This window comes from Lampetra fluviatilis, chromosome 31 (assembly GCF_964198595.1).
Source record: "Lampetra fluviatilis chromosome 31, kcLamFluv1.1, whole genome shotgun sequence".
Lineage (NCBI taxonomy): Eukaryota > Metazoa > Chordata > Hyperoartia > Petromyzontiformes > Petromyzontidae > Lampetra > Lampetra fluviatilis.
In genome coordinates, this window is record NC_136305.1 from 11944915 (window position 1) to 11971667 (window position 26753).

At 48.0% G+C, this 26753-nt stretch overlaps 1 protein-coding gene across 1 annotated transcript in view; it reads left to right on the forward strand.

Moving 5' to 3' along the window:
* Nucleotides 1–1525: 1525 nt before the first annotated feature.
* OXSR1 (oxidative stress responsive kinase 1) overlaps nt 1526–26753 on the forward strand; it is a 28266-nt gene continuing 3038 nt past the window's right edge. The window contains exons 1-17 of the mRNA XM_078871153.1: nt 1526–1662; nt 4090–4202; nt 4322–4430; nt 5490–5631; nt 5731–5786; nt 6400–6509; nt 9453–9554; nt 10685–10818; nt 11647–11695; nt 13509–13574; nt 16014–16136; nt 19652–19687; nt 20291–20452; nt 21270–21340; nt 21466–21518; nt 24591–24659; nt 26553–26617. Of these exons, the coding sequence (XP_078727279.1) occupies nt 1581–1662; nt 4090–4202; nt 4322–4430; nt 5490–5631; nt 5731–5786; nt 6400–6509; nt 9453–9554; nt 10685–10818; nt 11647–11695; nt 13509–13574; nt 16014–16136; nt 19652–19687; nt 20291–20452; nt 21270–21340; nt 21466–21518; nt 24591–24659; nt 26553–26617 (1542 nt within the window). The 5' untranslated portion in view covers nt 1526–1580. The remainder of the gene's footprint in view (nt 1663–4089; nt 4203–4321; nt 4431–5489; nt 5632–5730; nt 5787–6399; nt 6510–9452; nt 9555–10684; nt 10819–11646; nt 11696–13508; nt 13575–16013; nt 16137–19651; nt 19688–20290; nt 20453–21269; nt 21341–21465; nt 21519–24590; nt 24660–26552; nt 26618–26753) is intronic.

The window sequence follows — 26753 nt, forward strand, 5'->3', positions numbered from 1 at the left end:
TTTGTTCAGAAGAAGAGCCACACCCTGTTGTTTGGCAGTCTCCTGCCCCGAGTAGAGGACTGTCCACCCCTCATGGTGGCAGGAGCCAGAACCGGTCCACCGGACCTCCTGAATGCCACAGAGATCCAGGCGGTACCGGTCCAGCTCCCGGCAGAGGAGTGGCAGCCTCTCCTCCGCAGTGAGCGTTCGAACATTCCACGTGGCCATCCGCAATGGTTTTTCGTTTTTTCTGGAGGAGCCCCGAGGGTTAAAATTCAATCTCCTGGCTCCGCCAAATGGGGTTTGGCCAGGAGACGTTATAAAAGCCTGACCCCCCGGGGCCTCCGGCACAAGCTTATTAATTACAGGTTTATGTTTAATTCGTAGTTTAGTGGTGGTTAATTGAAGGTGGAGGGGTTACCAGCCCCTCGCACCCGTCCAGAGCCCCCGTTTAGCCACTGTGGTGGTCACAGACGCCATGAGGGGAGAGGCCAATGGGCATTGGCCCTCCCCCCACAGCACTGCCCACGACAGTGTTGCCCGTCCGGCACCGCGAGGAGGTAGGTTGTTTTGCCGCACACACACACGCACACACACCGCACGCACACACACACACACGTACACACACACGTACACACACATGCACGCACGCACACGCACACGTAATGAAGTTGTGTTGCTACGCTTCCAGTTCGCCGTGAATAACGATCCGAAGCCCAATAGCGCCCATTCATCACGCCGCTCGAGTGGGCCGGACACGCACACACGCACGCACACACACGCACACAGTCACACATATACACACACGCACGCACACACAGACACGCACACACACGCGCATACACACGCACACACACGCACGCAAACACACACGCACACACACACACACACGCGCACACACGCACACACATACACACACGCACGCACGCGCACACACGCGCACACACACACACGCACCTCTCACCTGCAAGGCAGCGGTCGCCGCTTCTCCTCCCACATCTCTCGTCGCGGCAGCTGTAACGATGGTGCAAGTTTGTTTTTATCATCAATTCCTCCTCCACCCCTCCCCGCCACTGTTCACCCACCAGAATAAATGAGTTCGCCCATAGTCAGTCGATCAAAAAGTTTCGCCGTGAGGCGCCGGAAGCGACGGCCATCTTGTTTAATTCACAGATCGCAGGGGGAGCGGGCGGCCATCTTGTCGGACGGACGGACGGACAAACGGACGCGGACGGACGATATAATCTATTGGTGGTCTGGTCCACTTCGTTCCTACCAGTATTAATTTGACCCTATCTCTCAGAGAAGATGCGTTGTTCTCTGAAGTTCACAGTTTTGGCCTGGTTGGTGTTAAACTTGGTCCAACACACACGGCTCCCCTGCGATGGTGGGAACGCTGCACCACGTGACGCGAGGCCTTAGGATCTGAGGGGCGGGGCTGCGGGTGGAGGGGCGGGGCCATCAGTTGAGCGGAGCAACGGAGGGGCGGGGTGATGAAGGGGGGCGGGGCTTTGTGTTGAGGGCCGCTGATTAAAGGGCGGGGCCGCGGGTGGAGGCAGAGGGGCGGGCCCCGCCCCCCGTCTCAGCCCGTCATCATCATCATGGCGGAAGAGGGCGGCGGCGGTGGCGGTGCCGCGGCGTGGACGAACGCTCGGGATGACTACGAGTTGCAGGAGGTCATCGGTACGAGCCCTTTCGCCGATACTTCTGTTGTCGCCGCTGCTGCTGTTTGTGTTGTTGTTGCCGCCGCTGTTTGTGTTGTTATTGCCGCTGCTGTTGCGGCTGCAGGGTCCTTGAAGCTGGTGGCTTGGGCGAGGCCTGGGCCTGGTGTGACTGAGACTGGGAGAGAGTGCGAGAAGTGAGGGGAGAGAGGAGGAGGGGGAGCGTGCGAGGGGAGATCTTGGGGAGGGGTGCGCAGACGGAAGGAGCAAGAGAGTGCGAGAAGTGGGAGTCGAGGGGTGAGTTTAGAGAGGTGAGACGGGTGGATGAGTGGGCGTGAGGTGTTGAGAGCGGGGAGAGTGAAGAGGTACGACCTCCTGTATCCCAGGCGAGGTAAGACAGGAGAAGGGCGGGGGTGCAGAGAGGTGAAACTGGGGAGAGGGGGATGGGTTAAGAGAGGTGATGCAGAGAGATAAGCGGAGGTTTGAAAGCGATGAGCGGGGAAATAGGAGAGAGGAAAGTGAAATAGGAGATACGGTAGAGGGGAGATGTCAAAGGGGAGAGAGGAGAGGGGAGACGTGGATAGTAGTTGAGCCATCACCTCTCACCCTTGCCAGGAGCCCTCGCCTGGGACCGGCCGAGTGCCTCGTTCCCACGGCCACTGCGACGCGGGCCGGACTGATGGGGAACCACAGTCCCGGGTTTAGACTCTCGCCTACCCTGCTCACTCAAGCCTATGGGCTGGGGAGAGCCATGTTAACTTCCTTTTTAACGCAAATATGAGTATACGAATGGGTTAGCTTCGGCTGTTTAAAAGCTAAAATTGTGATTGTCCCGTTTGCTGCCGTGTGTTTGTACTAACGCGTTAAAGCAAGCGAATGGCGTCACCGCCCCCGCCGTGAGAAGGGGCCCGTGTCAGGGCGGGCGCCCCGCGGGATCAGCTGGCCAGTTGCCGCCTCCGAGCCAGCCCGGTTCCTACTGGCGTGAAGCCACGGGGGCGCTCAGGGTTACACGCTGCTCTCCTCGTAGGGCACCGTCAAAACGATTGTGCAACACCCCTCCCTCTCCCCTCGGTGATCAAATTCCCACGACCCTCAACTCTGCCTTCCCCCGTGCAGATCTAACAACCCCCACCTCCCCTTGCACCGCGAGGAATCGGCCCAGCCCCCTTCCTCCGTGATGAAAATTCCTGCTCCTCCATGACCCCTGTCCTTCCACGACCATCCGCCCCAGATCCATCACGGGAATCAAATCCAGCTCGTGCGAGTTGCCCTGCCTACGTGACAAGGCCAGTGGTTTCTTTGAGGCTGTGCTCATCTGCCGTTCATAGCCCCTAGCCGGTGATGGAAATTTTCGCATTCCTATGGTGGGAGCAAGTGAACCTATAGTCCACCGATTAGCACGGTTGGCTACTTGGGGTGCGAAAGAAGTTTACTATACATACAACCACCGTTGGTCTTTTTTTACCTATTTTATCGACCCTAGGGAGCTGATGGTCCGAATTAACCCCCCCCCCCCAACCAGGATGTGAACTTGCAACCTTCTGATTATGCCCAACTCTCTTTGCTGCTGAGCCGCCTGGCCGGATTCTTGCACCATCTGTAAAGGAATTGCATCTCATCTGTTTACACATTGGTACGGTAGTCACCCACGATCTTATTAATGTTTCGTAACTACATTTGTAAGTCTATTATGATCAGTAAAATAAAAATCTGCCCGAGCTGATTTATGCAACAGGGAATTTATTATTTAACATTGATTTATGTTTGCAATATTTTCCATTTCACATCATTTTGGTGACCCAGGTCACTTGCAAATGAGGCGTATCCTGGTCCCTTCAGTTCTCACCTGGTTAAACAAATTTTTTTTACCTGAAACTAGAACCCTTGTAAGTTATTGTCAGTCAGCCTTGTGTTGTGCAGATTGATGCTTTTCAATGTTGCACGTGCCTGGTGTGTGTGTGTGTGTTTAGGATGCGTTCCCATTGATCACTGTCCCTTGTTAATGCTTTCCAACTAAGATTTAATGCATTTATGCGGTAGCGCTATCCGTCTTTAACTTAGAGCACGAAAACACACACATGATAGAACACAAACTAAACTTTAACCGTACTAAACTATTCAGGACTAACCATATTGAGCACCATTTATCAAAGGCTTGCACAAAACACTTTGCAAATATGTCAACACATTTATCCCTGTTGGCTCCATACTGGCCATTAAATACTGAAGACTAAATCGGGATTGGAGAGCGTTACACAATGCATGTGAGTATTTTGCCCAGGGTCTATAAAATGTGTGCTTTGTGGATACATTTCTCCTGCCATAGTAATGTGGCAGGGCTGTAAACAGGAGGATGAACACCAATGCTACAATGCTCTGATGACTGGGAACTCTCCCTGACTTGTATCCGTGCATACGCATTATTTATCCAAATTTTTTCTCGGTTCAGGCAGCGGCGCCACTGCCGTCGTGCAGGCCGCCATGTGTGTCCCGCGGAAAGAGAGAGTCGCAATCAAACGCATCAACCTGGAGAAGTGCCAGACCAGCATGGACGAGCTTCTGGTGAGTCTGCTCACCTCGCCGCTTACCTCGCCACTCGCTTCACCCCCTGCTGTCCGGCGCTCTCATGGTCGCTGCTCGGCGTCCGGATTTCCATTCTAACCCATGACCTCCCATTTCAGAAAGAGATCCAGGCGATGAGCCAGTGCAACCACCCCAACGTGGTGAGCTACTACACGTCGTTCGTGGTGAAAGAGGAGCTGTGGCTGGTGATGCGGCTGCTAAGTGGAGGTATGGCCACCGCTGCACCTTGAGATCCACTTGGTATTCCCTCGGACTTTCTACAGCAGGATGGTCGCAGTGCAGCTTGCATTCGATTCCCGACTCCGCATCTTTCTGCGTGGCGTTTATATGTTTTCCGCCTTTTCTGCAGCATGAGAGTGTGTGAGTTCGTGTGTGGAGTGGTGCTGGCCACCCACCCCCACCCCCTCGTGTGCCGTGCCGGCTTCCATTGGTGCCCGCTAACGGTACTTTCCAAAGCACTTTATTAAGACTATATTGGGGATCTTTGTGTTTTAGAGTTTGTTTCCCCCTGTTATACATGGGTTTTCTCCTTGGTTTTCCAGTTTCCTCCCAGAACTGAAAAACACTAACTGGTAATGCCCAAACATCTGAATGCTGAAACATTTCTTGAAAATTACTCGATTTGGATCACATACAAAGCAGCATAGCCTCCTTCTGCAAGCAAGCTTAATAATAAAAAATACTTACGCCCATTCTGTACAGTCGTCATATCAAGGGTGAAGAGGATGCTGATCACCCATTCCCAGTCTGTACTGTGATAAGGTAGCTACTGTGTGCTGTCAGGACATGAGGGTTGCTGTGTGTGTGTGTTTGATGAAATGTGTGTCCTGGGTGATGGTTTGTGTGTGGTATGTGGTGTGTCTGCGTGATGGGGTTGTGTTCTGTGTGTGATGTTATGTGCACCTAGCCTGACACTGGCGCTGTAGCGACGTCACTGCCATTTAGTGGCGAATGCCAGCTGTTGTTAATTAGTGTGATGTGTTTGTGTATCCTGGGTGTGTCATATAGGAGGTGTGTTGATTGCAGGGAGTGAACCTGAGGTAGACAGAATTGTCCTGTGTACATTATTTAGTTGGCTGTGCTGTGTATGTGTGTGGTTATGGCTGGGACATCCTGTTCTCATGACACTGTACCAACCCACACTGAGCAGCATGGCGAAATATGGGTTAATAACCCCTACGAACTGCACGGCATAGCGAGCCCCTCATCCAGCAGTGGATTGAAGAGGGCTGTATGTGAGCATGAATGTTTCAATGATTGTTTCAGGTTCCATGCTGGACATGATAAAGCACATTGTTCAGAAGGGCGAACATAAATCAGGAGTGTTGGAGGAACCCGTCATCGCCTCGATCTTGAAGGAGGTTCTCGAAGGCTTGGACTACCTCCATCGCAATGGGCAGATCCACAGGTATTGTGATACCTGCCACCTGCACGCTCTTCTCTAAAGTGATTGAAAGACTTTTTTATGTGATCTACACAGTCTTAAGCCTGTGTGTTTTGGGAGCAGGGATGTGAAGGCAGGAAACATCCTTTTGGGTGAGGACGGCACCATTCAAATTGCAGGTAAATGGCTTCATGTGAGTAACTGGCACTTTTGTGGCATAAACATGAGTAACTCGAGACGAGCTGCATGTGCACCATAAATCAAAGCCTGCATGTGCACTGTAAATCAAAGCCCACATGTGTTTTTCATTGAAGATTTGTTGTCTGAGGTGGCCTGCACTGACGCAAGGGCAGAGAACTTGGCTAATCGCGTGTGCTTCTCAGCGTTGGCAGCACCCACGGTGCCTTGCCAGTGATGTCGTTGAATTGGCCCCGTGTTGTTCTGTCGTCGAGCTCGCTGACTGTGACGTCCGTGCTCTCACATGAGAGTAAAGACCGGACACACGCTCTGAACCCTTCGGGGTGGTCATGTGGTCCCCGCAATGGTACTTTCGCCATTTGTTACAGAGTTTCACATTTCGAATCTGGCAGGCCGCCCTTGTTTATTACTGTAGGTGTATTAACCGTAACAAAAATACGCGTCGTCTGCTTCACTGTGGACGATAAAGAATCCTGGATGTCATTGAAAACGAGCGGGCCTTTGCATGCCGTTGTCATGGTCCTCTGCTTTAAGAATAGCATAAATACCAAATGTACGAAGTTAATATTATTGCTAACTCTTGACTTTGGCCAGACTTTGGGGTGAGTGCGTTTCTGGCGACCGGTGGAGACGTGACGAGGAACAAGGTGCGCAAGACATTTGTGGGCACGCCCTGCTGGATGGCGCCCGAGGTCATGGAGCAGGTACGGTTGTGATCCCTGCCGCCCCCCCTCGTGCCCCCTCCTCTCCGTGCGCTGTTGTATGGAAACTAGTCATTACAATCGTTATTGCCGCATAACCGGTAACCACTTTGCAAAAACCGATAAAAAAATACGAGTTTGCCGCAGCAGCTGCCATCGTGGTGGTGCGACGGTGAGCAGCGTTGAGCTTTGCAATCCAGAGGTTGCCGGTTTGATTTCATCTCCAGGCGCTCCAGTTAAAACAATGGGGGCAAGCTTCTTCAATCCACTCGCTCCGCCTCCGTTCCTGGTTACACCAGAGTTGAATGGCAGGTCAATTCTAGTGCAGGCCCTTCTGCCAGCATTAGAGAGAGCAAGTGAGCAATTGCTCTGGTTGCACTTTTTTAACTGAGAAACACGGGCAACTGTACCACGTGACTTACGGAGCCGTGCCTTTTGTATGGTTCGCTCGTGCCAATCGCTGAGATTCCCTTGGTTCCTGACTTGATGAAAACGCTTCCCTGCTTACTATTTATTGGTTAACACCCCTAATAGGAACATTCCTGAGACCGAAGAATAATCCGCACTGTGTCGCATGCTGCCATAGTTGTGTTGGGCCCTGGTTCTACCAACCACTGGGTTTGTTTAATCTATACTTTATCACGCTGTGCAGTGCTGGTCGGTGAAGTGAGGTAGCTGAGGATAGCTTTCACCCGCCACTGATGTTAACCATGGCTGGGAATCCAACACGGACTACAGGATTCGTAACGCAGGGGCGCTAACTGCTTCGTCACCGCTCCAGCTTTCATGATGATTGCCTCTCTTAATATTTCTGCATATGAAGTGCAGGGTTGCAAGACATTTTTAAGATGGCGTGGCACCAATATAAATTAATGCATGGCACCTACTTAACCGGATTGCCCAAATGCCCCTCAGGCACGCCTTCTGGTCATGCCCAGATATTAAGAAATTCTCGACTATTATGAACTCAGTCCCTCAATTGAACAAGACTTAGTCCCTCAATTGAAACAACTCTATGGGTCCTGAAATAATATACTGTCAAGACGCCAGCATGCTTTACTGCAAACCTTTAAGATCACAAGTCCGTCCTGGCATAATGGAGGGGACCATGAACCCTTCTTCATGGAAACGGTGGCTTGGGTACCCTCCTCCCCCTCGCGGGAACATAACACTTAAGCCACAAACTTAAAGGCAGGGGACGAGATTCGAGGTCAGATGATACCCATTCTTGTAGAGCCTCATGCGAGGTGCCTATGCTTGCAGGTCAGGGGGAGGGGATAGGTGCAAGGAATGCTCCCCTCCCCCTCTATCCCTTGGAATGGACGGAAGTTAATTACTGCCTTGCGGGATTATAGAGGTTGATATGTTCACTCGGCGCGTGGAAGTTATTCCTTCCTAGGTGCTCCTCCCTTAACTTTTTCCATTTCCCCCCTCCTCCCACCTTCTTCCCCCTGCGCCCTCTACTGCCTTAAATTATTTTCCCCTACCATCCCCTCACTACACAAATACAAATTCCACGCTCATTGGGGCAGTGAGCCCAATCTCCTCGCTTCTCGAAGTTCTGGGGCATAGAGTTTGAGACTTATGTCCGTGGAAGTTCTGTACCCCCCTCCCCTACGTCGTGGTTCGTGCTCTGAATTGGGCTCCTACTGAAATATATATTTTTAAAAGATGGCGTGGCACCATTACAAATGAATTATTTGTGTTAATGAATTGTCAAAAGTAACCGATGAGCTATTTTACACTGGTTCTACAACTTCCCTGCTATGGCTAAGGTTAATTTTGTGCAACGGGAAAAAGTTTTTGAGACCAGGATAGGATATAATTTGCAAGCGTGACCCCTGGGTCACCAAAATGACAAACACAAATAAAATAAAGTACCGCAATGTACAGCTCGCAATGGTGTGAAATCGTTAACTCCCTGAAGTGCATGTCACCTCGGGCAGATTATCCCTGGACTGATCATAGCTCGTTACAAATTAAATTACAGAAACCTTTAACAGATATTGGGTGACCTGTACTCATATGTAAAATAGACGAGGATATATGCCACATACAATTGTACGTGAAGTTATCGTAGAGGATCGACGGTATTGTGATTTGGATGGTAGAGTAACCAAGGACGTTTGCGAAGCGTTGAAATTCATGACGTTTTAGGCATTTACAATGAAGTGAAAACTGTTTGCGTTTTTCTATCCTTGGCACAATGCACGGCCGTGCTGTGGGAACTTAGATATTGAAGGTTTTGGTCGGGAGTAAACTCTTTTGGTAGGGGACCATGTTGTGTGACAGATAAACCTAACTAGATACATTACAGCAGCAGTGGCTAACGTGTGCATCCCGAGCCACGGGTGGATGACAATATATTATTGTTGTGGATCTTAGGACAATTCGGAACAAACAGGAAAAGCAGGCAACAATTATCGTTGCTTGCTTTCCACAAAGATAAATCCTTAATTCTTTGGGTCTTTCGGAAAAGTCACGTTGATAGGTTACCCAAGGAATATGAATTCCTGCAGTCATGTAAGCTTTAAGTAAAGATTTAACAAACCCTAACTTAAGAATGAATGCATTACAAACAATAACTTCTTCCAATAGATGGCGCTAATGCTCCCTAGTATATTGCAGGGTTAAATGTGTGATTTTTGGTCGTGTTTCTGGCAGTTCGCGGAGCGCATTCAGATTCACTAGAATGGTACCCAGTGCTTTGTGTATTCGTCACCACTGCATTACACATTTTCTGAATTACTAGTTGATAATCGTCATTCTCAAGTGGGAAGAATTTATTGACCTGTATAAACATTTTAAGATGAGGAGAGGTCCTGGAGCTTGAGTGTAGCTTTGTGTGATGCTATCTGTGGTTCGACACCTGATTCCGATTGCGTTATGCCATGGCTTGCACGGGACGCATTGTGTTTATGGGTGGTGTTGCTGCCCTGTGAATAGGTGCGAGGCTATGATTTCAAGGCAGACATCTGGAGTTTTGGCATCACCGCCATCGAGCTGGCATCCGGGGCTGCCCCATACCACAAGTACCCACCTATGAAGGTAAACAGGCACCTATTACTACCGCTTGTTTACCCTGCTGAATGCCTTGCTGAATCTCAAGACCTTATTTCAGGATAGGCCTTCAGTTGTTCACAATAGGGGGCAATATTATTGTGTGGGATCCAAATTGAGTTATTTGCAGGTAAATCTTCAGCATTGGGATGTTTGGCGAATATCAGTTACATTGTGTGGGTTTTATTTTTTGCTATGGGAGAAAACAGGAGGACGTGGAGGAAATGCATACAGAACAGGGGGAGAACACACGCGTAAATGCATCCAAGTCGGCAATCAAACCCAGGGCCTTGTTTACTGCGAGGCATGAGTTTTTTTACCACTTCTCCACCCTGACGCCCAGCCTCGGATCGTAACTCTCACTGGCAGGACACCAGAACAAAATGTGGCTCTCGAAGAGCTGTGCACTTGGAGCTCTGCCTGTGGAAACTGCCCGACCAGGTTCTGAGTCTGCACATTGTCAGCTGCTTGAGGACATCGGATGTTGCCCATTGTGGGGTTTCGTTTTTACACAATTGCTGCGTTTGGGCACAAAGCCACAAAACATAATGCAGCCAGCAACAAACAGCACTGTCAAAGTTGTAATGGATAAGTGTAACACGTGTATTGAATCGAGCAAGGCTAATTTTGTTAGAAGTTGGGGCGGGGGAAATAGACGACGATGGAAGATAATTCCAGAGTGGAGCAGTGTAAGAGAAGAAGCGGAAATAAAAGTGAGGTGACCTGCAGTGTGGTGAGTGGGCAAATGAGTGGGTGAGCAAGTGAGTGAGCGGTTCATTTTTGAGTGATCGGGTGAGTGGGTGGGTGTATTTTTGTATGACCTGCACTGTGGTGGTGAAACAGTGTGATATGTGAGATGAAACTATCATTGTCCGGTTGACCCGAGCCCTCAACTTGGGTGGAGGAATCGATGAGTGAAGTTCACGCAAACAGTAACCATGAAAGTAGCCATAGCAGAGTGATAAGGCGGTGACTGACTGCCATTGAGCAAGTAACTGAGTGAATCGGTGCCCGATCGTCAATCAACATGATTGCATTGCATGGCCGTAGAGTCTGCGTTTACCATGGGCATTTTGATGGTGTGCATCCTGGACCAACGATCTGTAATATATGTCCAGGTCCTGATGCTGACTCTGCAGAATGATCCGCCCACCCTGGAAACTGGCGTTGAGGACAAGGAGATGGTTAAAAAGTATGGGAAGTCCTTCAGAAAGCTGATTTCCCAGTGCTTACAGAAGGACCCTGCTAAAAGGTGAGTTGGTGGAGGTCGTAGTCCACACGCTAATATCAAAGCCATTTCTTGCTCAAATGAGCATTGAGGCATTGGTGCTCATTTCCTGTTTACAGGCTTGAGGAAGTGGTGGAAATTCCACATTCCTATGGCAGTGGTGAGTCTGTGTAGGACAACTGCCGTTGATTTCCCCACAAAGTGGTCGTTATTTTATCAACCCTATAGGGATGATGGGCTGATTCATCTCCCAACCAGGAGTTGAACTCGTGACCTTCCAATTGCGAGCCACTCGCTCGATTGCCGAGCCACCAGTTGTCTGATTGTGAGGGTGCGTGTTTGATTGTGGGTTGTTTTAAGTAATGTGGGGAGCGGTAGTGTATCGGTTAGCGCACTGCGCTATGAACCCAGTCATGGGCCTCCCCTAGGTCGACTCGGCCAGAAATGAGTACTTGGTGGTGCGGTGTAAACATCGCCACTGGGAAGACAAAGGCGGTCAGGCATGGTGCTGGCCACCCACCACGTTGTGTGCTGTGTGCTGGCTTTCATAGGTGCTTGTGAACAGCACTTGCCTCAACAGTCTGTTAAGGCTCTACGGGTGATCTTTGTCTTTGATTGACATAATGAATGTGATTATTGTTGTGGTGCGGTGCTTGTCTTGCAAAACTCCATTCTCCCCCTGCTTGAGTCATAGGTATCGCGTGCACAAGGCTTCTGACCGAGGCAGGCTCTCGACCGCCAAATGAAACTCAGCCTCGTGGCGACGTGGTTCGGGCTGCATTCACTGCACTGGGGGAGGCCGCACTGTGACGTGTGTGTGTGTGTGTGCTCCCACCCTTGTGCTTTCTGCAGACCCACGGCAGCTGAGCTACTCAAGAGCAAGTTCTTCCAGAAAGCAAAGGTGAGCTTCAACTGCCCTGGTTCGTGTGACCAAGCTTGTGAATGAGTGGTGTTCGATAAGGGGCCATGTTGTAATATTGTTCGGTTTAACGGAGCGATTCCACGCTCAAATAGCATCGAAGCTGGTGCTATTCGTGCTGAGCCAATTGTGAAACTTTCTGCATTCTTAAAATGAGGGTGAGTATATCCAGAGGACAACCACTTTTCACCTCCCCCACAGAGTGGTGTTCATATCAACCCTGGAAGGATGATGGTCTGAGTCAACCCCCAACCAGGAATGAACTCACAACATATAAATAAACAATAAAACATCAATTCATTGGCCTTAAATACAGTAAAACGTCTTTGCGGATTTTTCTTTCATGAAATTAGATTATTCGCTATTTCACATTTCTATACCGGTTTCACTTTTGTGCCTTTTCCCTTTGGCTATTCGCGATTTAGCAGCATCCGCATCATGGTGAAGGGATACCTGTACTTTTGCAGTACAGTAGCGAAATGTGGCCCATGTGCCGCCATCCACATGGCCGAAGTTTTTGCGCTTCAAGTGCCGTTGCCCTTTCGTGCTACAGTTGCCCTATCTTTTTTTTTCCATCGTGTGGTCTATGTATTCAGTGAGTGGAAGAAGTGAGAACGAGAGGTAAAAGACAAAGAGAAGGTGATGAGTTTAGCTCAAAGATGGAGTTGTTGGATAGACTTGCTCGTGGTGATGTTCCGTTGTCTGCTGTTGGTGCCATTGTGTGGTGGTAGACGAGTCAACAGTGCGATTTGTAGAGAGACACGAGGGCAATCGGAGGAAAGAGTGGCGGCAAGTGTAACGATGACTGCCAAAGTAGAATGATCATCGTCACGTCCCCATCATCCTCGGCAAATAATACTTCCAGATTGAGTGTAATTTATTGATGTGCTATGTATTAAATATATTTGGATTATTCTGTTTAAACATTGATGTTTTTTATGTGTACAAGATTATGGTTATGAAACATTTTTATTTTCTCCCATTTGTTCAATCGGACACGGGAACCGAATCCCCCCCCCCCCCTTTCCCCGCATATAAACATAGCAGCTACATTCGCAAATTCTACTTTCACGCAGATTTTCAATAACCTAACCCTCATGGATGTCGAGGCTTGACTATTGGCCTGGAGCTGATGGGCCAGTTGATGTATGTATTTGTGGAGACGCAGACGGGAGTACTGCTCATTTATCCTTTTACCCAGGACGCTGCACAGCGATGCAATGAATGTGTGTCACGGTGTTGAGTTTTGCATTGAACAGGGCCCCATCATTTAGATGGCGTGCTCTCGCCAGTAATACCTGTAAAACCTTGCAGCATTTGTATAAGAAGCCTGACTGCTGATGAGATCCAGAAAGTCGAAACCGCTCCAGAGTTTGCTTGCTTAAACAAATGCTGCTGGATAATATTGTCATAGAAGGCTGTGAAAGGGTGACCGACTAAACACATACATTTTATCTTAATGTGGAGACGCGGAACAGAATTTTTCTTGGACATTACAAAACCCGACGTGCCCATGTCCAAGCGTAGGCTATTGCGTAGTTCCATTCCCACCTTTTATTTGAGCTGTTACTGAATAATAATAATAATGAGAATAATCATGTTATATTTATGTACCACTAAATGTACCCGTGCACTCATCTGTGTGCTTGCCTTTATCCTCAACTGAGTCCTTACCTGTGTGCTCACCTGAGACATCACCTGCTTACGTAATGGATATTTAATTGCTATCGCACTGAGCTCAGGGGAAAGGGATTGACGTTGTTTTCACTGCGATTTGTAATGTTGTGCTTCTCAGAACAAGGAATACCTGGCGGAGAAGCTGTTGCACAAAGCTCCGACAATCACCCAGAGGTCCAAGAAGGTATCTTAATCACGGTCTCCATTCGTGCCCTTTCCTGCTGCTGGAATTATAATAATTACATTTTAACATAGCGGCGTCATTCATGCAAATTGCATCTCAAGATGCCGTAGAATTTGTGACGTGTGCAATTTTTGCACAGAGGCGAGGGAAACCACAGACAAGCGCTTGGGAAGGCAGCCAGAGCTGCCGCTAGCATTCGCTGCTCAATCTCTGTGGACCTATCTTGGGATGTTTGGCCACCTCCCATTAAGTTGTCGAGTGCTGTTATATTTCCCCCTTCCAAAACCGCACCACTGATCTTTCATGCCAGTGTGGCTGGGGGCCCCATATCAGGCTGGTTCAATACACATTGCGTATCAGTGCTGGGGGAGGCCACGTTACGGTTGTCGGCACCGAATTTGAAGTTGACTGAATTAACTCCCAAGTATGGAAGTGTGGAGGTGGTTTGAATGAATGGCGCTGCGCTGCACAGTGCCCAAGCTCACTTTCTTGAAACGGAGAAGCTGCCCCATGTGAAACCGAGCTCCGTGCTCTGAGCCGGCTATAGAAACAAAGGAATGGCATTGAATGTTATTTGTAGAAGTGCAACCCTTTGTCAGACCATTTCTGGATGCGCTTTGAGATCCTAGGATGGAATGCGCATTTTTTATTTTAATTATTATTGTGAGCCCCCCCCACCACACCTTGTAGGTCGTGGGGGTGGTTTTCACTTTGTGGGGGGCAGTTGTGCCGTAGTTGGCGTGCTGTGCTGACTCACCCGGAAACTCCAGATCGGTTGCAGCTCTTGACCGATAACAGTGACGGATATCTGAACAGGTCCTGGGTCTCCCTAGATCAACTCCACCTCAAAGGAGTACCTGGTGCGATGTTTAAACACCACTGGGGAGTCAAAGGCTGCCGGGCGTGAGGTTCGCCACGCCCTCGTGCTTTACCAGCCCTCACAGGCACTCGCGAATAGCTCTTTCCCCATCAGTCTGCCAAGGCTATTGGGGGGTAGGGATCTTTGTCTCTGTACTTTACTAGGCTAGTCGGTGTGGGTTTGAAGAGTGGCATAGAAGTAAGTACAAAAACAAGTATTTTGCTCCACTGTTCTCTGCTGCCCACCAACTAACCCCCCAGCCTGTATCACCTGGAACAACAGGTTAACCCAAATACTATCCAGATTCAACCCATTCTTGACCTGGGCACCTTTATTTGTGGAATGTGTATGTTCTCTCCCTGTTATGCGTGAGTTTTATCGGGGTTCTCCAATTCCCTCCAAAGATAAAAATAAAACCCAAACCCACTGTCATTAATGTTAGCCGTACATCCCAATGCATGTTCCTCCAGAAAAAAGAGTTTCCAACTCTGCAAGGCTTTTCTGGGTAAATAGTAAACCTGCTTAGCTTCTGAGGTCTAATGACATGGGATGTTCTGGGTTATTTGGTCAGGGCGTGGGTGGCCAGCATATGCACCCATGTGCTTATTGTAGACCAACACGTGCACAGTCTTCAGAGTAAAACCACAAACCCAGAAAGCCTCGCTGAGTCTCAAGACGCTTTTTCATGAGGCCCCTGCCAAGTCTGGCAGTAGGGGGGCAATGTTTCTGCTGTGTATGTGATCTAAATTGAATATTTTTCAGGTAATTTTGCAGTTGTGGGATGATTTGGCCAATACTGGTTACACCATTGGGTGTGTGGGTTTAGCTGTGGGAGGAAACCAGAGAGCCCGGAGGAAATGAATGCAGAATGGGCATGTACACACTGGGTAAGTTCCTCTGTATAGCCTTAAAAGGTGAAGCTAGTTATAATTACTGGCGAAATGTCTCAGATTGTAAATGTTGTGGCTTGGCTCTCCAACACACCAGTGTGCTGTACTCGTGACGAATTGGCATGTTCTGTTTACCTGACAACCCTTACTAGTTGGCTGTGTTGGGTGGTGCGGGTTTTAATGACACATTTATATATTTACGCGATCTAACCCAAAAAAAACTGTTATGGAAGCCTTAAAAGACTGTTAGAATAACTGCTGTTACCGAGCACTTATGAAGGCTGGCACAGCACATGAGGGCGTGGGTGGCCAGCATCACACCCAGCTGCCTTTGTCTCCCTAGTGGCAATGTTTACACACAACACGAGGTACTCATTTGAGGCCGAGACAACCTTAGGAAAGTCCAGGACTGGTTCGGATAATTGTCACCGGTGTTGACCATGAGCAGGAATCGGGCTTGGGTTGCTGGGTTCATCGCGCTGTGGGATAACTACTGCGCCACCGCTCCCAGCCCTCCGAGCACTCCACACTCTACAGTACAGGGGGTGAAGACATAATCCCCACACAGAAAGACACCTCAACCGGAAATATCAAGGCGCTTGTTGCTGTGAGGCAGCACGAGTATGACCATCCTGCTTCTTGCTTCTGCCAGACGTGTGGTGTAGCCGGTGCTCTTTCCCACTCTGTCAGGTGCGCCGCGTCCCGGGCTCCAGCGGACACCTTCACAAGACAGAGGACGGCGGCTGGGAGTGGAGTGACAACGAGCTGGACGAGGAGAGCGAGGAGGGGCAGGCGGCCACCATCCAGGAGCGGGTGGGTGCCACCACAGCCCAGCACAGGCTTGGTCCTTCTCTGAGCTAAGAGGAGGAGGAAGCTCCTTGCTGTGCAGTTAACGGATTCTTTCGGTGAAGTCACGTAGGTAGAGAAATAATAAAAAATGTTTATAATAGATCACGACGTTTCGATCGCCGCACAAGCAATTGTCTTCAGGTGGGAGAGAGAAACAGGCTGCTGAAACAAGTTCTTTCTATAGAGCCGGGAGGGGGGCGGTTGCCGCATCGGGCAAGAAGGTAGGGGCTAGAGATTGTGCCTAAGCGAGTTGGAAATCCAAAGATGGGAACCGAGATGGGGGGGGGGGTAAGGGAGTAAGTTGTGGTTGATGCACCTCCACGACGACAAAGAGCTGAGGAGGTGGCCATTGTTTTGTGAGAGATGAGCATGTCAATTTGTAGTGACGGTATATCCGCCACTAGGGGGCTAGAACGCTGAACAGGGTGAAGGAAAGGCGCGGAAATGATTGAGGGTCGATTGTAATGACGGTATATCCGCGACTAGGGGGATAGAGCGCGCAACAGGAGACACACAGACGGAGAGACACACAGACGGAGAGACACACAGACAGAGAGACACACAGACAGAGAGACACACAGACGGAGAGACACTCAGAAAGACACAACCACACAGAGAGAGAAACACACACAGAGACACACACACAACAACATCACAGACAGTTTTAGTCTGATAAAAAAAAACGAGAGCCACATCGAGGGAAAGGGGACAACGTTTGCCTTGTTAGTGAGACATTTAGCCCGTTAAAGTAAAGACATTTAACTTGGTAATGTAACTCAGAGTCGGAAATAACTGCTGACAATGGCAGGTAGGATGGCGATCGAAACGTCGTGATCTATTATTATTATTTTTTCTACTTGCGTGACTTTACCGAAAGAACCAAAGTGTATGGATTCCTGCAGTCATGAAAGCTTCAAATCATAACGGATGTTACGCAATAGTAATTGTGTTAATTTGGTATTTGCACCTTGCTAATAGCGCTGTGTTTAAAGAGATTCTGCAGTAGTTGTGCAGTTGTGGGTGATGCTACTGTGTATTAAGATCATTTGTGCAATTATAAATTATTTTCTCTAATTTGTACAGCGACGCTGGCACACGTTGGCCTACTCAAATGATGTCACGGGATCATTAATGGCCACTGTGAAGCAGGCGGCGTTTGTTTGTTCACACACACACACCATAGTAATGACCAGGGCGGCCTGCCGGATTTAAACCGCGAGCCTTCTCGGCAAGCAACGAACACGCTACTGCCGGGCCCTGCCATCGCCCCATGAATAGCGACGGAGCGTAGGGCCCCAAGCAGCATGAGGGGCCCTGCATTGATAGAACAACGGTGGTAAACCAAACATTAGTGAGATTTCAATCCCAATGAGCATAAGTGAGAATTCCTCTCTCATTCCTATCTTATCTGCATTTTTCTTATCTTATTTCACGACATATAGCCTTTGTCTACTTATCACTCGTACAATTACATCTCTTAACTTTATCTTCTCTCGGCTAACTACATCTTTTGTCCACATTTCTCTTGTCTGACTGCATCTTGTCTATTGTCTATCTCATCCCATTTAAATCATCTCACTCGTAGTTTATATATTGAAAGGGTTGGGGCACAAAAATACATTCTGCTTAGGGGTTGCCCCCAATGGTCTAGCACCATGACTGCTGCAGCCAATCGGTAACCTGAACCCTCTACCCCACCACTTTCCGTCTCCTTTAACCCGTCTCTATTGACGTGTATGTCGTTTTACCGCACCGTTCATTGGGCCTGTTACCATACTTGGGCTCCAAACGTGATCGTGGTTGGTGGCAGCAGTGTGTGACCCCCTCTGCTGGGAGGGTCGTGGTAGTGCATGTGCCTGGAAGTTGATCTCACTGCCACACGAGGGCTGACACGGATGGTGCAGCGCAAATGCTGCCGTGGCGTGGAGCGACGTCACATCCACGGGGATTCGTGTCACGAGATCGGTTTCTCGGCCAAAGTTTGAACACGAAAGGGAGGCTTTTGGTTCCCTCCCAGCCAATTGGAAGTAAAGGATAAATTTAGGTTTTACATTTAAGGTGCGAGTTACAAACGTGTTCTGTTTACGCATTTGAGTATGAGATGAAAATAAAAAAAACTTAATTTTTGGCAGCTACGAGTTAAGGTTATTCGATATTTTAGCATGTTAAACACTTTGTACATGTGACAATTGAATTTGGCTGTCGGGTAATGGAGGGTCTTATGACACAGATGTGGTCAGATTGATTGTGTACCATAACCCATGAATCAATAATGATTTATATTTGATCTTTGTTAACCTTGCTCAAGGCTGCATGGTCCACTTTGCTGTGCAGACGCTCTCCTATGAGCCAGATGGGGCACACGCTGCTTTAATCCGCCAAGTGTCAGAGGCAAAACGTGACTCGTCTCGCAGCGCCATTCAAGAATAAATTCCTTCTTGTAATTGTGGTGAATTTTAGCACCTCTCGTGGCTGTCAATCATATGAACTCCTAAAGTATAATGCATGAGATTCCAAAAACGCTGGTTCATACACATGTGGCTTTATGCGTGCGACGTGCGTTTTATAGCTTCGTATAATTTCACTACAAATACAGTCTTGTTTTCGACTGAAATTTGGCCTGAAACTGATGCAGTCTGCCAGCTCTCCAGCAGTGGTGAGACATTGGATTGTGATTATGATAGTGAGCTGTTGATGTGGTCCTTCATTGTCCCGTGTGTTTGTTCAAGACACCGCTCTAACTTGAAAGATGCTCTGCTGTGCTGTTCTGAGCTAGGCTCGTTCCCCAAGCCTTGGCCAAGAATGTTCTTGTCAAGCAGCTACGTTAATGACTGATGTGGTGGGGTTTGTTTACACGGTGATGTGGAGGAAATTAGTTACAATATTTGTTGTGTTCAATACAGCCTTGACACATGGACCCATTTATTAGGAGAGTTGATGCTATTTAAAAATGTAAAAATATTCTACTTTTGGTAAAATATGTTTTTAGATTTATAAATAACATTGTTACTTGTTAAAATGTAAGTAATTTGTTTCTAACTACGTGATAACTCAAGAGGTCAGGATAATTTTACTTTGCAAGAGTCACCTGGGGTATGAGCCTGCCAGTATGGGTGCTGATTGCTATTTATAATCCAAATTGAGTATTTATTGGTGTCATTTTCGCATTTGACAAATTTGGACCGTGACACCGGTACACGATGGTCTACTCTTTTGCGAATGACATCGGGGCATCTTTAACATCCACTGTGAAGAAAGACGGAGTGTAATATTATGGTTCTTACACCCGCCGTAATAACCAGGGTGACCACTGGATTCGAACCTCGAACTTCTGCAATGAGCGGCGAACGCGTTTCCATTGGGGCACGCCACCCACCCTGCAGTAAGGAGAAACAAAAACATTTAAAATCAAAAAGTGTGTCAAATGTGCGCTTGATGTTGATGACATATCTGACTTCTCTTTTAATTGACATTTACAGTCCCCGCGAGTAAAGGAACCGGAGTTGAGTTTGGAGGTATGTGACTCCGTTTTAAATGTTTACATGTTTAGTGTGGCCCATGGAAACCCCGTGAGATATATTACTGTGCTTCCATGGATAGCCTGCCAAAGCCAGACAGCCTTGCTCCACATGGAAAATTTGTGTTGGGCCAACACTGATGGACGCAATCTCAAATTGCCTTGTGCATAAAGCCCTTTGGGCCATTTACAAGGGCCGCTTGTGTTCGCTGGGCTGCACGGCCAGTGCCAGTGTGTCGACTTGCACGTGTCATATGTGCACACGTTTCTTTACATATACACAGAGGCTCTTGTCTGGTACACACATGGGTACGTGTGTGTTGCATGCATTCCTTTGCCTATATGTATGCATGTTCTTGCGTGTGTGCAAATGCGCTGGTGTCTACGTTAGTATGTGTGCTTATGTGCACACGCATGTTGTAAGAGAAGTGTTGTGACCTTCAGTGTGACAGTTGAACACAGTATGGATGAGATAAAATGGTTTGGTTAACCAGAATCCTCAACATGAATAGAGGTATCGGTGAGCGAAGTTAATGGGAACAGAAGCCATGACCGTAGTGCGATTTGAGATGCGAGACAACCAACGCAGGCTCTGTTGCAGGGAACGATGAACAACATCACTGTCGCGGAGCACGCCCCGGCCTCCCAGCCGGGCAGCGACGGCCCGGCCGCCCTCCTCACCGTCCCCACAGCTCTCCCTCCCGGCACGGCCGCCCCTCCTGCCGCCACGAACGCGGCAGACGCCACAGGGGGAACGTCAACGGTATGCTTCGAATGCAGCGATAGTAAAGTCTTGTGTCGCTTGGGAAGGCATCACTGAGGCTCAAGACATTATTCATGAGCAATCCTACGCTGGGGATATTTGGCCAATTATTTTAAAACTAAGCAGACTGTATGGCTCCTTTCCAAAATATGGCTTTTCGCACAATATGAAAGGATGTTTTTCACACCGGATCCAATCGGTCACACAGTCGTCTGGGAGTGCATTATTTCGGTGGCATTGATTCATTACAATCAACCTTTGGACCGGTAATTATTTTTGTGAAGCAAGCATTATAATTGCTTTGGTGCTAAGTTTAAATCCCCATTGTAAGGGTAAATAAATGATCAGGTAAGCAAAATGCCTCATCCCCATATCTGCCTCTCCGGAAAAAAGAAATGTAAGTATTTTTTACACATCGGCCTTCTGGGGAGTGCTTAATTTCAGCAGCATTCGCTCAGTACAATTCATTGTTTCATCAGGCTTCGTTTGCTTGAACCACTACTAGATGTTTATGAGCAACGTTCCTTTCTGGTGGATATGGGTTCTAGCTCGACATCAGACTACATAATATATAACGCAAAATAAATGTTACCGTAGCAGAACAATATATTGTGAAGATATGTTGATGCAGTGATTGCCAATGTGATGTGCCAAGAAAGTTATTAGGAATTGAGGATAAGACAGATATGAAAACTAAGATGGTTTGAATGCTGGATTTTTTAGATAATTGTGGCAAAGGTAGCATGTACAGATGAAGTCGTGTCCAGGGCAGGGCATGTGTGGTGCAGTAATGTGAGTGGTGGTGTGTGTTGTGCAGTTGTCGGTGCACAGCACGGAGCCTTTGCCTGGGAGCGAGAGCAAGCCTGTCTCCTTGGTGCTGAGGCTCCGGTAAGGCCTGCTCGAGTCGCACGTATGCAGACTGAACACTGAGTGCTTGTCACATGACAAACGACGCCTTGCTGTGTTGTATCGATGGGTAACAGCAATCGGTGTGTGCTGTTATGTTGCCGCAGAAATTCCAAGAGAGAGTTGAACGACATCCGCTTTGAATTCACTCGTGGTAAAGGTGAGTCGCCCGCTTCTGCGTCTCGCGTTACAGCAGAATCTGTGCAACGATCATGGGGTTTGGCAGACGGAACGAAGCGATCGTAGGGGGGGTGGGGATTGTGGTCACAACAGCAGCATTTGTGCAAGAGGAGCTCTTGACGTTGAAACGCACACCGACGCACGAGTTACTGTTGTAGCTCGTGTCCCTCACCCCCATGCACTGCGGCTACTGACTTCGCACACCTGTGGAGCGGTTCTGCGAAGTTCACACGTGCGTGGACGTGTTATATCTATGGGACCTTTTTGCCAGGATCAGAAAAAATAATAGGTTTTACCCTTTCTGGCAATAAAACAGGTGTTAAAATGTTCACACACAAAATAAAATAACCTTATAGCTCGACCCAAGCTATAAGTATTCTGATACTTGCATTGTCTTTGTACTGTTTGCCTTTTGGCGTTCTCTAGTCCAACACCGGTGAGACAAGGCCATAAAGAAGGCTGGCTGGTGTAGGCCAATTAGTTTTAAAGACAATGCATATATTATCAGAGCATGTTTATTTCCATGTTTTTACAAAAGTATGTGTGGTTAATGCAGACTTTATACCTTGCAAAAGCTATATATTTGGTGTTTGAACATCTTAACGGATGTATCTATACAGTGAGGGAAAAAAGTATTTGATCCCCTGCTGATTTTGTACGTTTGCCCACTGACAAAGAAATGATCAGTCTATAATATTAATGGTAGGTTTATTTGAACAGTGAGAGACAGAATAACAACAAAATCCAGAAAAACGCATTTCAAAAATGTTATAAATTGATTTGCATTTTAATGAGGGAAATAAGTATTTGTCCCCCTCTCAATCAGAAAGATTTCTGGCTCCCAGGTGTCTTTTATACAGGTAACGAGCTGATATTAGGAGCACACTCTTAAAGGGAGTGCTCCTAATCTCAGCTTGTTACCTGTATAAAAGACACCTGTTCACAGAAGGAATCAATCAGATTCCAAACTCTCCACCATGGCTAAGGCCAAAGAGCTCTCCAAGGATGTCGGGGACAAGATTGTAGACCTACACAAGGCTGGAATGGGCTACAAGACCATCGCCAAGTAGCTTGGTGAGAAGGTGACAGCAGTTGGTGCGATTATTCGCAAATGGAAGAAACACAAAAGAACTGTCAATCTCCCTCGGCGTGGGGCTCCAGGCAAGATATCACCTCGTGGAGTTGCAATGATCATGAGAACGGTGAGGAATCAGCCCAGAACTACACGGGAGGATTTTGTCAATGATCTCAAGGCAGCTGGGACCATAGTCACCAAGAAAACAGTTGGTAACACACTACGCCGTGAAGGACTGAAATCCTGCAGCGCCCGCAATGTCCCCCTGCTCAAGAAAGCACATATACATGCCCGTCTGAAGTTTACCAATGAACATCTGAATGATTCAGAGGACAACTGGGTGAAAGTGTTGTGGTCAGATGAGACCAAAATGGAGCTCTTTGGCATCAGTGCAACTCGCCGTGTTTGGAGGAGGAGGAATGCTGCATATGACCCCAAGAACACCATTCCCACCGTCAAACATGGAGGTGAAAACATTATGCTTTGGGGGTGTTTTTCTGCTAAGGGGACAGGACAACTTCACCGCATCAAAGGGACTATGGACGGGGCCATGTACCGTCAAATCTTGGGTGAGAACCTCCTTCCCTCAGCCAGGGCATTGAAAATGGGTCGTGGATGGGTATTCCAGCATGACAATGACCCAAAACACACAGCCAAGGCAACAAAGGAGTGGCTCAAGAAGAAGCACATTAAGGTCCTGGAGTGGCCTAGCCAGTCTCCAGACCTTATTTCCATAGAAAATCTATGGAGGGAGCTGAAGGTTCGAGTTGCCAAACGTCAGCCTCGAAACCTTAATGACTTGGAGAATATCTGCAAAGAGGAGTGGAACAAAATCCCTCCTGAGATGTGTGCAAACCTGGTGGCCAACTACAAGAAACATCTGACCTCTGTGATTGCCAACAAGGGTTTTGCCACCAAGTACTAAGTCATGTTTTGCAGAGGGGTCAAATACTTATTTCCCTCATTAAAATGCAAATCAATTTCTAACATTTTTGACATGCGTTTTTCTGGATTTTGTTGTTGTTATTCTGTCTCTCACTGTTCAAATAAACCTACCATTAAAATTATAGACTGATCATGTATTTGTTAGTGGGCAAACGTACAAAATCAGCAGGGGATCAAATACTTTTTTCCCTCACTGTATATAGTTTGTGCACTGCATTTAAAACCCTGTGACCTGAGCTCAATTCCCCCTCGTGATAAAATAACAATGGCGAATATTTGAACCGATCCTGAGTTTCCCCTAGGTTAACTCGGCCTCAAATGCTGTGTAAACAACAGCATTTGGGAGACGAAAGGGCATGGTGTTGGCCACCCACCTTAAATAGGTGTTCATTATGAGTACTTGCCCCAAGGCAGTTCAGGGGATATTGTCTTTGTGTAAGTATGCATGCGTGTATGTGTGTACCTGTGCTCCTTGTATGGGATGGGTGCTTCGAATGAGCGGCATCATTCGTAACTTGTGTTGTGTTAGCATTTACACGGCAAGTACCGTCCATTGTGTAGCAGATTGGCACGGCCTGGCATCAGTCATGGACCCGACAGTGTGATGCATAATCAGGGCCGTGGTGTAATAATAATCATGATGATCTGGCGTTTAAAGCTTTGGCATCTCACAGCGCCGCCCATGTCTTGAGCGACAGAGTTGGGGAGCACACCTTTACTTGCAGACTGTGCTGATTAGATGCTGCTTCATGGTGTATGGTGGAATTGAGTGGGTTTTTTTGTCACTTGATGGTGTTGAATATTGTGTAATGTTATTGAATGGTGTTTGATTGCATTTGGTAGTGTTCTATAGATGTAATGGTGTGGTAGTGTGCGATTGCATGTGGTGTGTGCCATGCCGGCCTTCATAGGTGCTCTCTTAACAGCACTTGCCCCAACAGTCTGTTAAGGCTACACTGGGGATCTTTGTCTTGGTGTGTGATTGCATGTGAATGGCATGGTGTGTGATTGTGTGGTGATGGTGTGTCGCAGACACCGCTGATGGGGTGTCTCAGGAGCTCGTGTCTGCGGGGCTGGTGGACGGCCGGGACGTTATTGTCGGTGAGTAATTGGCCCGAGTTGTTGGTTTCTTATCACAGACTGCAACGTTTCTTTAGTAATGCAAACGAAAATGTGAAAAAATTATTAATCACGAGATAAAATGTCTCATTAGTTCAGTCAAAGCAGACAGTTTCGGCCTTCATTTACCCAGGAGATGAAACCATCCCACTTGTCATGTCGCTGCATCCACGGGGGTGTCTTTGCAATGCGAGGTGTAAATGTATAAATAGCTGAGCTTGCATAGTCAAGAATGAGTGGGGGGGGGGGTTGTCCATTTGGAGGACGTCATCTTTGATTATTATTAATGAGGGGGGCTGTTCGATGTGGAGTGACGTCACCTGCTCATGATTATTAATGAGGGGGGAGGGTCCATGTGGAGGACATAACCTGTTCATGATTATTAATGAGGGGGGCTGGTCGACGTGGAGTGACGTCACGAGCGTTGCACACAGACATTCTTGGCTCATAGTAGGTAATAATAATGGGGGGGGTGTCCATTTGGAGCATGTCACCTGCTCATGAATATTAATGAGGGGGGCTGGTCGATGTGGAGTGACGTCACAAGCATTAAGGACAGACATTCCTGAGTGATTATAGTAGGTAATATAATCCTAGGACACCGCGAATATGACGGGCCTGCTCGCAGATTTCAGGATCAACAGTCCCGTGGATTTCTGGGGCAGCTACGAGTCATCCACGGATTACAGAAATTTGCGGATTATTGGAATACAGAGTATTGCTGAATGTGCATGATTCATTATAACCACTCATGAATGTACAGTGATCTTATGTAGTTGCTTTTCACTGCGACCTGTAGCAAATTACTTACCCTTCCTTACCCCGACTGTTACACAGTCAAGAGATCGGTATACAGGCTCGTCTCGGCTTAATGAGTGAGATACGTTTCCGCAAACATTTATTGGTTAAATGAAGACTCATTAAACGATTGTCGTTTTCCTATTGACTCACTCCCATTCTTAACAGCTGAGAAACGTTTCGGCCCCAAAATTCTCCGCTCTTGAAGAACTTTTTTCACATGAGAAATACAAATTCAAATTGTTGAATAACGTAGTACAACATCAAATATAACACCACACATGGAAAACCACAGTGCTTGCAGGTGCCTGGAATTTGTTGTTTGAAGGGTAGATGTTAGTGGTTGGAGGAAGCAGCAGGGACCATGCAGGACCGCTGGTTTAAATATCACTCGCCACTGATGTTAGCCGTGGCTGGGAATCGAACCAGGGTGACTGGGTTCGTAGCCACGATGCAGGGATACAGATGAAGCGCAACTTCCGATCCTCCGTAGCTGCAATTTGCGTCGCCACCCATTACAGTGCCACCACGAGGCACCCTCCCCCACGCGACGAAATGCGGGCATACACCACAGGATAGTTTTTAAAAAAACAGCTGTGTGCCACACGCCCTCTGCCGCCACAGGACACATTTATCAATCGGTCTCCACTCGAGAAACAAACATTTTGTTAATTTTGCGAACAAATGAGTCAATTCAAATTACTCTTTATAGTGAAGTCTCGAAGAAAGAATGCTCGTTAAACGAGACTAGCCCATAGTCTCAAGAGTTGACTACGTGTTTAATGGGGAGTCATCATTCGTGGCACTTACTCGCAGTATCGCGCACAGCTCTTGGTACATTGCTGATGCCCGTGCAGATCCATGGTGATGACTACATTGAATGTGTAGTCATCCCATGTCACTCGTCGGTGATATCGAGGTGGACTGAGGAATGGTGCACCCAAAACATTAAGAACTGCTTCCTCGTCACCAACCCCCACTGGCTTGCACGGCCCGCGCTGCCAAACAAGTTTCGTACCGACCAGTGTCTGTGGTGCACACCATCGCTGCATGCGTCTGTGCGTGCGCCGTGTTTAGTTGCTGCCAACCTGCAGAAGATTGTTGACGACCCGCAGACGAACAAGTCGCTGACGTTCAAGCTGGTGAGTGTTGTGAGCGACGTCGCTATTGGCGGCGCTGGCTGGTTTAAATATCACCATAATCGCTCAACAAACTAGAATTATATGGTGATGTGTGACCTGCGCATGGGTGGTTTGTGTGTGTGTAAAATTCTTGTTT